Source organism: Misgurnus anguillicaudatus, chromosome 23 (assembly GCF_027580225.2).
Source record: "Misgurnus anguillicaudatus chromosome 23, ASM2758022v2, whole genome shotgun sequence".
NCBI classification, from domain to species: domain Eukaryota; kingdom Metazoa; phylum Chordata; class Actinopteri; order Cypriniformes; family Cobitidae; genus Misgurnus; species Misgurnus anguillicaudatus.
Window position 1 is genome coordinate 20,510,631 of NC_073359.2, and position 11,620 is coordinate 20,522,250.

Below are 11,620 nucleotides of genomic sequence, written 5' to 3' on the forward strand. Positions count from 1 at the left end.
ACAAGTTACATAAACACATTAAATCACATTATACACATTAGGTCATCAGAATAAAATACATTTATTTAGGATTTATCTTTTGCTTTAGTGTGTTAGTAGGAATTATTAGATTACAAAACTTTTTTTCATTATCTTAATAATGTTTAAAAGTTTCTACAAAAAATGATGTGGACCACATCTGCTATTTCCACGAGTCTGAGATTATGTGAAGAGAGAAAAACTGAGACGATGTTGTTTGTCAAACTAAAGGCTGCATCCTCCGGTCCTTGCATTTGTAGGCTGCATACGTCTTATTTTAGAATATTAACAGTTATAAACTTGAATATTATTCTTATTTAATCATAAATTGTTGTAAAATGCTTATAACTTGCTAATGTAATGCTCAATTAACCGAAAGACTTGATGACATATGCAGCCTGCATATGCGACCTCCGGGGGATGCGACCTTCCGTTTGAGAAACGACCACTGTCAACTTGTAATTTTAGCAAAGAAATTTGTGGACTAGTGTCCTGCTAACTTCCGGGGTTGAACTACACAAATATGTCATCTCATCAAAAATAAAATAGTAATCTGATGAACCGGCAATATTTTTTGAATTCGCCACAATATGGCTCTCCCTCCAGTGCATTGTTGCTATTATAAAATAGTTGCCACACAAATATTAAGACATACATTTCTTTTTTTTATTGAAACATTTAATGTCACACATTCATTAGAAGACACTGTACACGAAAAAAAAAAAAGATTAGCCATGAGTACAGCGCAGTGATACATGTGTATTATGAATGAGGGATGCAGGACTGGGATTACAGTGTTTATAAAAAGCAACTAAATAAAGCAACTATGATTATCATCCTGTACGTAACATGATGCTTAAGTGATCTTACTTTTAATGTTTCTCACAAATGTCTTGAATGGATTTGAATGAGAAAAGAGACAGAACAGACAAGCCTATTGTCCAATACTAAAAATGCTGCAAAGAAAATAAATCTGCTTTCAGCTGTAAGAACTAAGAAAAACGTAACAGTAGTTGGGTGATTCTCACGAAAACTTGGTTTTAAACATGTCAAGCATGAAAATGTAAAAATTGCTTAAATTTACTTTTTTTCCCACCAGACATTGAAAAACAAAGTCTGGAGTAAATGGGAACATTAATTTAAGAACTTTTACTCATCATTTAACACTTTTTGTAACATAATTTAAAAAATTAGTCCTAAAAATCTCATTACCGCAACAGTCAGAAAACATCAACACTGACATATTTTCAAAATGACATGACAAACCTGAAAGAACACAATTTGGAGATTCTGCACATGCATTTAAAATCAAAGTATTATGCTTCTATTAATTAAATTAACATTTAATAAGCATCTGTTGCGGTAATGATAATCAAAATGTCGTGTAAGCATTCTGACAAGACAATATTTCAAATTAACTGTAAAAAAATGATCTTACCTGGTAGCCATCTTGAAGTAACTGGTCCATGTGCTTGGTCACTCAAAATCAAACTTTATTAAAATTCTGTATGTGTGCTTAAACTGTTCTCAAAAAGTGTTGCGGAGGATGAGAACATCAGGCATGGACACATCATTTTCCTAATTTTTCTTCATTATTATTATACATGAATATTCAGTAAATATTTTTTCTGTCATCTAAAGTAGTCTAGCAAAACATCCATTTATTTTTTTTCATAATATTTTTGTGTTAATTTGATTAAATTACAACATAACGCATGTTCAAACACAGCCGGACACATTGCGGTAATGAGAATTTCAGCAGAAAATGAAATAAAATTTACAATTATAAATTCTTATGTTGAAATCACACATTGTGTAAGGTAGAACACAGTATTGTGTTAATTCTAATGCTTTTTAATGTTACTATATTACACATTTTAAAGCTAAAATCATTAGTGCCGTGCTGTTTCAATGGTTTCGTGAGAATCACCCAGTTATTTATCATGGCTTGTCCTCCGTTGGACTGATATCATCAAAGTAGTCGTCTGCAAGGCGAAGCATCTGCTGTACAGCGGTGAGAAGCAGGAGATCACAGTTGAGGTTCAGTTCAAGCTCCTGACTGTAATTCTTCACAGGTAACACACAAGACACAGGAACACCCAGTCGAGAGCTGACCTCCTGTACCTGTAGAGTCAATACAAATCTCTCAGTCCATCTCTCACACTTTCAGCTCCATATCACACAGTTTCAGCTCTGGAAGATCTCACCTTTGACTTAATGTAGGAACTGACATAAACATTTCGAAGATCCTCCTCCACTAAAGAACACGCCTCATCTACTTTAGTCATCAAGACGATCTGAGGAACACCTGAAAGTTGTTTAGACAGGCTTATTACCAAAAACTCTTACTTTTCATGTATTTGTAAATTAGTATTGGTAAAAGTAATAGTCTTACTTACCTAGTGAGTTCAACTTTCTTCGAATAGCAAAAAATTTGTCCTCCAGTTTGCTGGACATGAGGGAGATTTTGGTGACATCTATCACAAACATCACACAGTGAATCTTCTCCTGTAGAGATGAAGGTCTGGAGGACTTTTGCTCATTGGGTTCAAATGATGCCACAGGATTGAACTGAATTAAAATAGTTTAGGGTAATAATGATTCAAAGAATACATGTTCATTTTCATTCATATTCCAAGAAAATTGCATTATTTTTGTTCCCATCTTACTTTATATCGGTCTGGTATGAGACCCTGAAGAATGCTGCTGATGTCCTCAATATCCAGACCTGCACCTGTCTGCTCCTCCAGTCCCATAGTGTCACACAACACAAATGGCAATGGCTTTCCCTCACGCCCATCTTTCAGTGGATATGTGCGAAACTATCAACAAAAAATGAAATTATTGTGGGACAATCACTGCCAATATATTATATAATCCATATTCCTAAATTATAAAGCAGCAAGTCAAAACCAAGTGCTGTTTTACTGCACCTGTGTGGTGAGACTGGTGCTTGAAGATCCTGCGATGGCTTTGTTGGTCACATGACCTGTGAAGATGGAGTTGATGGAGTTGAAAAAACTGGATTTTCCAGCACCTACAGGACCGATCATTAGGATTCGAACTCGGTTCACAGATGACGCCAGGGGTTTATGATCTTTGATTATTTTCACAAGCTCTTCTCTTCGCCTAGAAGGAAATCACATTTTTATCATTTAGTGGTAGAGCATTGCATACATTAACAGTATAAAGGTCATGGGTTCGAATCGAATATACACATACTGTTAAAAATTGTTTATTGTGTAATACATAAGTTGCTTGGGATAAAAGCATTTGCCAAATGCATAAATGTAAACATACTCAGCTGTCCACAACACATTCCTCCATGGGGTCTCCTCTACACTGCCTTGAGAAACGGAAAAATATTTTTTTATTGAAATAGTTATCAACAGTTTCATTACATATTACATTAACAGAGACTGTTATAAGTACTAAACAATACAATTGTATTGTTTACCAAAAAAGTGCAATAAGGTGTTTTATTATTAACTTACTTTCCTCCACTTTGTACACCTCCAATTCGTTGAGACGAGTGTTGTTTCCATATAATGTATCAGAATTAAAACTGAATGCATCACCGCCTTGATTATACACGGTTGCTTGGTTGTTATAGCAAAAGTACAACTGGCCAAAGTTGGGCACCCCGGAGTCATCATAACGTGCATCATATCCACTGTTAACTTTGATGCTTACAAAGGTTTTACCCTTAAAACTAAACAGGAAAGCCTCCTCTTCAGTAATGTACTGCCCACTTTGAGTATAATCTTTACTCGTATATCCACCAAAAATGTAGCCTGAGTTGTTGTAGGCCACGAGTAAAGTTGGACCCTGACGGTCACAGCGTTGGTGGAAAGCAGCAGCATTATATCCATGAATAGAAGCTTTGTAAAGAAGAGTAAATTTCACATAACCCAGCAAACCATAGAGCTGTTGTTTTTGCTCTTCTGATAAATTAGATGAGCAGACTTTTCTAACTTTCGCTTGTTGCATCTGTGGCAAAAAAGAATTAAAGGAAATAAACATTTTCATTAAAACATATTATGCTTTATTTTCAAATATGGGGCGTAATCATGTGCAACTAAATTTATTTCATAAATAATTTTTTTGTTCTCTGAGAGTCATCGCACAAAGATTTCAAAGAATTGACTTAACAAGATTTCTGCATCATTACAAATGTTCAGACTTTTCTTTATTTAGACACTGTATTAAGTCACTTGACTGAATTGCATGGCAGAAAACGAAACTGAAATAAAAAAATATTTCACATTCAAACCCATTTACAAATTGCATGCATTAGGCTGAAGAATTTTTGGCTATCACTTGATAATATCAATAAAAAACCTAGGAGTCCCAAAGCGCAAGTATTTATAGGTTCGGTAGAACTTACGGTTCGTTGAATGCTTGCACCGCCAGACACTGCAAAGCTTTCTGCTTCTTTTTTGTGGACTTTGACCAAAAAAGCATGTTAAATCATGTTCTTATCTAGCACATTACCCGACACCAAGGCTGTCCAGCATATTGAAACCTTAAATACTGGCTTGTTGGCTGAGGTAGGAAGGTCTGTATTATATACAAAACCTATAAAATGTATTTAACACTTTAAAATCTTTTAATTTTTGTAACTTTCTTGTAACCACATTGGATTGAATTGGACTTTTTTACACTAAAATACAATTCCATGATTCTTAAAGGGGACATTCACAAGACTTGTTAAAGATGTCAAATAAATCGTTAGCGTCTCCAGAGTGCGTATGTGAAGTTTTAGCTCAAAATACCATATAGATAATTTTTTATAACAAGTTAAAATTGCCACTTTGTAGGTGTGAGCAAAAATGTGCCGTTTTTGGGTGTGTCCTTTAAAATGCAAATGAGCTGATCTCTGGATTAAATGGAAGTGCTGTGGTTGGATAGTGCAGATTCAGGGGCGATATTATCCCCTTCTATCATCACATCACTAGGGGAGCCAGATTTCAATGACCTATTTTTTCACATGCTTGCAGAGAATGGTTTACCAAAACTAAGTTATAGGGTTGATCTTTTTACATTTTATATGTTGATAGAAGCACTGGGCACCCAATTATAGCACTTAATCATGGAAAAAATCTGATTTTCATGATATTTCCCCTTTAAAATCAGTCAAAACATAAAAAATTGTAAAAAAAAAAAAACAAAAAAAAACTTTAAAATGTTCTCACAGCAAAAGGTTTAAAAAGTCACTTGAACAAAAATGTTTTGTAGGAAGAGTATATGTATTATTTTGTGTATACTGAAGAAGATTAGCCCTCAGCATGTTGCTAACAAATTTGTTAACTGGACTTATTTAAGTGTTTGTCCAAACAATAGGACATTAAAGAGATCGTTTTCCAAAAATTAAAATTCTGTCATCATTTACTCACCTCATGTTGTTACAAACCTGTATAAATTTGTTCTGCTGAACACAAAGGACGTTATTTGTTAAAAGCAGGAAACAGAAGCACCATTGACTTCCATAGTAGAAAACAATACTACTATGGAAGTCAATGGTGTTTAATAACGATTTGGTTACAAACATTTCTCAAAATATCTTCCTTTGTGTTCAGCAGAACAAAGAAATTAACACAGGCTAGCAACAAATTTTGGGTGAGTAAATGATGACAAAATGTTCAATTTTCAGTGAACTACCCTTTTAAGCAAAGCTTTGAAAATTCCCAGCATTCATTGCAGTTTGTAAAATTCTAGTTTAACAATCCCAATAATTTACTCACCCCATGTCTTCCAAAATGTTGATGTCTTTCTTTCTTTCTTTGTTCAGTCCAGAAGAAATTAAGTTTTTTAATAAAAACATTTCAGGATTTTTCTCAATATAATAGACTTTATTGGACCCCAAGACATTATAGTTTAAAGGAGCATTTAATCCGTAGAAACATTCATCTTTATTGAAAGTGCGTCATATTTGTAGTAGTAGAGTTTAGAATAGAAGTAGTAGAATAGAAGCCTATTTGACCGAGAAAAGCGGTGTTTGTAGTCTCACCCCCTCAATAAAGAAATTAGACTTCCTGCTTTCAATGATGCAAAATGATGATTTTAACATCATTGAAAGAAGGAAGTGCAACACTAAAATCTTTATTTCTCCTGTCTCAGTGGCAACTGAGGAAATGATGCACGACCATTCAAAAACATGACTGGGGTTCTAACTATACAAAGCTTAATGCAAATGGGTGAAATTCAGTTAAAAATAGCCATTTCAACGCAGCTTCAAATGGCTTAAAATGATCTCAAACGAGGCATACGGGTCTTATCTAGTGAAAGATTGTCTTTTTTTAAGAAAGTTGAATAATACTTTAATAATATCAAAATGGATTATGCATATAGTGTTTTATTTATGATGTTGTTGATGTCACTGTTAAGTTAGCTATCTGTTGTATTTGTACTTTTTTGAACGATGAATGATGCTTGTTGATTAGAAACATGATTAAGTTTGTGTCTCAGTGCATGACACATTACTGACCATGTTGATGCATTTCACACAAACTGTTTGAAGAGTTACTGTTTTGGTCTCTCGTGTTAAGTATGTATATGATAATGTTCTTAATATTTTTGGAAAATTATTAAGTGGGCGTCATATCATCATTTAAGTAAACTCAGAAATCTACTTTTATTACGTTGTTGCCTGTATGTGACACTAATCTGATTTCACATTGATTTCAATCTCTGACATGAAGTTACTCAGTCAATATTAAAGATATCAGTCAATATCGAACAGAACAAATAATTAAAAGAGATGATAATACTTTATTATGCCAGTCTTGTTGAAAGCTGATACACATATTTTGAACTGAGATAATAAATCTGTAAAAACTACCAGCGGCTCTTTATGAGAGGTCGCCCTCTATTGGAGAAACATCATCAAAGTAGTCGTCTGCAAAGCGAAGCATCTGCTGTACAGCGGTGAGAAGCAGAAGATCACAGTTGAGGTTCAGTTCAAGCTCCTGACTGTAATTCTTCACAGGTAACACACAAGACACAGGAACACCCAGTCGAGAGCTGACCTCCTGTACCTGTAGAGTCAATACAAATCTCTCAGTCCATCTGACACACTCTATATGACACAGTTTCAGCTCTATAAGATCTCACCTTTGACTTAATGTAGGAACTGACGTAAACATTTTGAAGATCCTCCTCCACCAGAGGACACGCCTCATCTACTTTAGTCATCAAGACGATCTGAGGAACACCTGAAATGCATTCATGATATACATTACCAGTTTGTGTTTGATGAGAATTGAACCAGTTAACCTACACAAGAACACTTACCTAGTGAATTCAGCTTTCTGCGTACAGTAGCGAGTTTTTCTTTCAGTTTGTTGGACATGAGGGAGATTATGTTGGCGTCCATCACAAACACCACACAGTGGATCTTCTCCTGTAGAGATGGAGGTCTGGAGGACTTTTGCTCATTGGGTTCAAATGGTGCCACAGGATTGAACTGAATTAAGAGGATTTCATGTAATAAATGTATGCTAATTGATTCATCCAAAGAAACTGCATTATTTTTGTACCCATTTTACTTTATATCGGTCTGGTATGAGACCCTGAAGAATGCTGCTGATGTCCTCAATATCCAGACCTGCACCTGTCTGCTCCTCCAGTCCCATAGTGTCACACAACACAAATGGCAATGGCTTTCCCTCACGCCCATCTTTCAGTGGATATGTGCGAAACTATCAACAAAAAGAAATTACTGTTGGACAATTGCTAAGATTGCATTATAATTCGAAAGTACTAGTGCTGTTTTATTGCACCTGTGTGGTGAGGCTGGTGCTTGAAGATCCTGTCATGGCTTTGTTGGTCACATGACCCATGAAGATGGAGTTGATGGAGTTGAAGAAACTGGACTTTCCAGCCCCTACAGGACCGATCATTAGGATTCGAACCCGGTTCACAGATGACGCCAGGGGTTTATGATCTTTGATTATTTTCACGAGCTCTTCTCTTCGCCTGCAAATCAGATCACGTTAACCATTTTACAATAGAAAAATTAGCAAAAGGAAGAAAAAGTGAAAACATACTCTGCTGTCCACAGCATGTCCCGCCATGGTTTATCTTCAACACTGACCTGGGACACTGAGTGCATTTAAATTAGTTGCAATGTTGGAAAATACAGGAAGTGATTAAAAACTAACGATTGACTTACTCTGCTTCACTTTGTACACCTCACATTCACAAAGCTGAGTGTCGTTCCCGTATATAGTCTCAGTATTAAAACTATACGAAGAACCTCCCTGATTGCACAAAAGCGGTTGGTTGTCGTAGCAAAAATGCAACTGTTGACCAAAGCTGGGCCCTCCGGAGTCATCGAGACGTGCGTGATGTCCACTGTTAACTTTGATGCACAACGGGATCTTGCCTTGAAAGTAAAACAGGAAAGCCTGCTCGTCAGTAATATTCTTCCCACTTTGGGCGTAATCCACGCTCGTATATCCACCAAAGATGTAGCCTGAGGAGTTGTAGGCTACGAGTAAGGTTGGACCCTGACGATCACAGTTTTTGTGGAAAGCAGCAGCATTATATCCATGAACAGACGCTTTGTAGAGAAGAGTCAGATCCACATCACCTAGCATGGCACAGAGCTGAAGTACTTGCTCATCAGATAAACTGGAAGAGAGGGGAAAGGTTTTCCCCTAAAAAAAAGCAAAACAGATAAATACATGTGTTCTTGACACAAAGCACAACAGTACTGATTGTAAATAATGTGCATAGGTGACAATGAAGTCAAAATGTTATTCTTGATCAGGGTTAAATGGCAAGATTTTCACGAAGACGATCGCGAATCGAACCAGATTCGGCTTATTAAATATTTGACTTAATATTACTATTAGGGAGTTTTTGCAAATCCATATAATCGATAACCACGTGTTTTAAGATGTGTTTTTCCTCAACAAAACAGAAGGCCTGTTCGCCTTTATGCCGCGCTGCGCAGACTGCTCGATCTATGACATCAAAATACCGCGACGGCTGTGCTTTCGAATCGCTCTCGCGATATTTTGATGTCATTCGCCGATTAATCTGCGCAACGCGCAGTGAAATCGAAGAAACCCAAGATCAAACAAACGTTACATACCCTCTGTGTTATCTCCCCCGCCGAATCAGACCTCCGCGAACCGGACCTTATGGCGTGCAGCCCCGTGTTGCTATGTCGTCTGCCGATGTGATATTGCATCGTGCTGGTGCCGCCGCAGAACTTCAACACTGCATTGCACAGTCTGCATCGAACCGTTTCGTCTTCAAGGGTGAAATAATCCCACACGACACTCCTTTTGGTTTTACGCTTTAAATTTCTCATCTTTTCCAACAGACTGTGAGAACAGCAACGATGCAAGTATGCGTCTGCGAGGCCACAAACCACGCCTACCACGCGGACCTACTTCAACAAAGAACGCCCGTTTGTAATAACCACGCCCACCACCACATTATTGTTAGAAACACTTAAACCGGTCAGTATTTTACATATTTTAAGCGACTTTTCTTGAGAAATAAAATTCTTCTGCAATGTCTCGTTGAACATACGTTTGTTTATTAAAATATCTGAACAAAATTAAATACATTTCTATTGGTTCCATTTTAAACACAGATTACGCGACTGTTGCGTGTAGATGAACATATTTATGGGTACATTTTAATTTAAAGAACTTGAATTTTATTAATTCTTCTTCTTTTTTAATCATAGTTTGAACAACACTGCATTTTAGTTACCTCTATTAAAATAAGGTATTTGAAATGTAATTATAATGTGGCCTAACAACTTTTTGCCACAAGACATTTAACTGCAGTATAACTTTAAGTAACACATAATAGGTGTTTGCTCTAATGGGCATCAACATCATCCAAATAATCTTCATCATAGGTGAGCATCTGCTGTACATCGGTGAGAAGCAGAAGATCACAGTTAAAGTTCAGTTCAAGCTCCTGACTGTAATTCTTCACAGGTAACACACAAGACACAGGAACACCCAGTCGAGAGCTGACCTCCTGTACCTGTAGAGTCAATACAAATCTCTCAGTCCATCTCTCACACTTTCAGCTCCATATCACACAGTTTGAGCTCTGGAAGATCTCACCTTTGACTTAATGTAGGAACTGACATAAACATTTCGAAGATCCTCCTCCACCAGAGGACACGCCTCGTCTACTTTAGTCATCAAGACGATCTGAGGAACACCTGAAAAATGATCAGTAAAGCAATATTAAGGAATGTATTTTTATATGCAGCACACATGTATACATTTTGAAGATGCTGCCACGACACAAAAAACCCACAGCTATTGATCAATCAGCATTAAGAACCAGAATTATGGTATAACTCACCCAGCGAGTTCACTTTTTTGCATATGGCTGCAAGGTTGTCCTCCACTTTGCTGGACGTGAGGGAGATTATGGTGGTGTCTATCACAAACACCACCAATGGATCCTCTCCTGTAGAGATGAAGGTCTGGAGGACGTTTGCTCATCAGGATGAAATGATGCTAGGGGGTTGAACTTAAGCAAGATAATTAATGATTAAGTACATAAAGAATCTAATTAAAACTTATATTTTAACTAGTTCATTTGAATACAACCGTATCATCTTAATGTTCATCTTACTTGATATCGGTCTGGTATGAGACCCTGAATGATGCTGTTGATGTCCTCAATATCCAGACCTGCACCTGTCTGCTCCTCCAGTCCCATAGTGTCACACAACACAAATGGCAATGGCTTTCCATCACGGCCATCTTTCAGTGGATATGTGCGAAACTAAAAGAGAATATAGGGACCAAAACAATAAGTCATGAAAAGATATTTAACACTCTTTTTAATAAAGGAAGCTTTTATTGTACCTGTGTGGTGAGACTGGTGCCTGAAGATCCTGTCATGGCTTTGTTGGTCATGCGTCCCATGAAGATGGAGTTGATGGAGTTGAAGAAACTGGACTTTCCAGCCCCCACAGGACCAACCATCAGGATCCGAACCCGGTTCACAGAGGACACCAGGGGTTTATGATCTTTGATACGCTTCAAGAGGTCTTGCTTTTGTCTATGGAAGCAGTTAAAACTTCTTATTTAGAGGTTTTTGAAAGTTGCATAAAATAAGCAACAGGTTAAAAACAACATTTTGTAAAAACATACCCGGGTATCCACAGAATATTTCTCCATGGCTTCTCTCTGATTGGACCTGCAGTGACCTGTGAGACAACTGGAAGACAAATATTGAATGATGATTTAAATGTGCTGTCAAATATAATAAACAATATTAATAAAGTCCCAGATTTATCATTAAACGTAGTTATAAAAACTTTATTCTGACTTACTCTTCTTCACTTTGTACACCTCACATTCTCGGAGCTGATCATCGCTTCCATACATGGTTAAAGGATCAAAATCGAACACACAATCTCCATTTCTGGATCTCCCTGTCTCATGTATGTAAGGTAGGTTGTTATCCATAAAGTACAACTCTTTGCCAAAGTTGGGCACTCCAGAGTCATCAAGACGTGCGTGACTCCCATTTCTTATTTTGGTGGAGACAGGGACACCACCATTAATAGGAAAGTTGAACAGGAAAGCCTCGTGATCAGCTATAATCC

General features: G+C 36.9%; 3 protein-coding genes across 4 annotated transcripts; all 3 read right to left on the bottom strand.

Moving 5' to 3' along the window:
* Positions 1–1,543: 1,543 nt before the first annotated feature.
* LOC129453331 (interferon-induced protein 44-like) lies at positions 1,544–5,169 on the bottom strand. Its single transcript, XM_073862243.1, has 8 exons — positions 4,406–5,169; positions 3,476–4,008; positions 3,319–3,360; positions 2,952–3,147; positions 2,688–2,840; positions 2,418–2,589; positions 2,226–2,326; positions 1,544–2,142 (listed from the first exon to the last, which is right to left on the bottom strand). Exons 2-8 carry the CDS (start codon positions 4,006–4,008, stop codon positions 1,960–1,962), a joined length of 1,380 nt encoding a protein of 459 aa, XP_073718344.1. The 5' UTR covers positions 4,406–5,169; the 3' UTR covers positions 1,544–1,959.
* Positions 5,170–6,769: 1,600 nt separating this feature from the next.
* LOC129453328 (interferon-induced protein 44-like) lies at positions 6,770–9,420 on the bottom strand. 2 transcript variants are annotated; one of them, XM_055217528.2, is made up of 8 exons: positions 9,119–9,420; positions 8,192–8,678; positions 8,067–8,121; positions 7,800–7,995; positions 7,557–7,718; positions 7,312–7,483; positions 7,132–7,232; positions 6,770–7,055 (listed from the first exon to the last, which is right to left on the bottom strand). In XM_055217528.2, the coding sequence occupies exons 1-8, from the start codon at positions 9,338–9,340 to the stop codon at positions 6,870–6,872; spliced, it is 1,581 nt and encodes a 526-aa protein (XP_055073503.2). In that variant the 5' UTR covers positions 9,341–9,420; the 3' UTR covers positions 6,770–6,869. The 2 variants fall into 2 exon arrangements, with proteins under 2 accessions (XP_055073503.2, XP_055073504.2); XM_055217529.2 differs by having other exon boundaries at positions 7,566–7,718; positions 9,119–9,418.
* Positions 9,421–9,692: 272 nt separating this feature from the next.
* Positions 9,693–11,620, bottom strand: LOC129453334 (interferon-induced protein 44-like). The gene is given in 9 exon segments (XM_055217542.2): positions 9,693–9,870; positions 9,873–10,032; positions 10,116–10,216; positions 10,363–10,458; positions 10,461–10,533; positions 10,639–10,791; positions 10,875–11,070; positions 11,163–11,229; positions 11,345–11,620. Coding segments are annotated over 9 exon segments (1,035 nt in total). The 5' UTR covers positions 11,481–11,620; the 3' UTR covers positions 9,693–9,817.

Bases quoted from the DNA above. Each gene is read 5' to 3' on its own strand.
- LOC129453328 (XM_055217528.2), bottom strand. From the start codon at position 9,340: ATGAGAAATTTAAAGCGTAAAACCAAAAGGAGTGTCGTGTGGGATTAT. The intron at 7,996-8,066 runs GTATGTTTTCAC...TCTGATTTGCAG, and splicing joins GACATGCTGTGGACAGCAGA to GCGAAGAGAAGAGCTCGTGA. The intron at 7,484-7,556 runs GTACAAAAATAA...CTCTTAATTCAG, and splicing joins ACCGATATAAAGTAAAATGG to TTCAATCCTGTGGCACCATT.
- LOC129453331 (XM_073862243.1), bottom strand. From the start codon at position 4,008: ATGCAACAAGCGAAAGTTAGAAAAGTCTGCTCATCTAATTTATCAGAA. The intron at 2,841-2,951 runs GTGCAGTAAAAC...TTTTGTTGATAG, and splicing joins GCACCAGTCTCACCACACAG to TTTCGCACATATCCACTGAA. The intron at 2,327-2,417 runs GTAAGTAAGACT...AACAACTTTCAG, and splicing joins AAGAAAGTTGAACTCACTAG to GTGTTCCTCAGATCGTCTTG.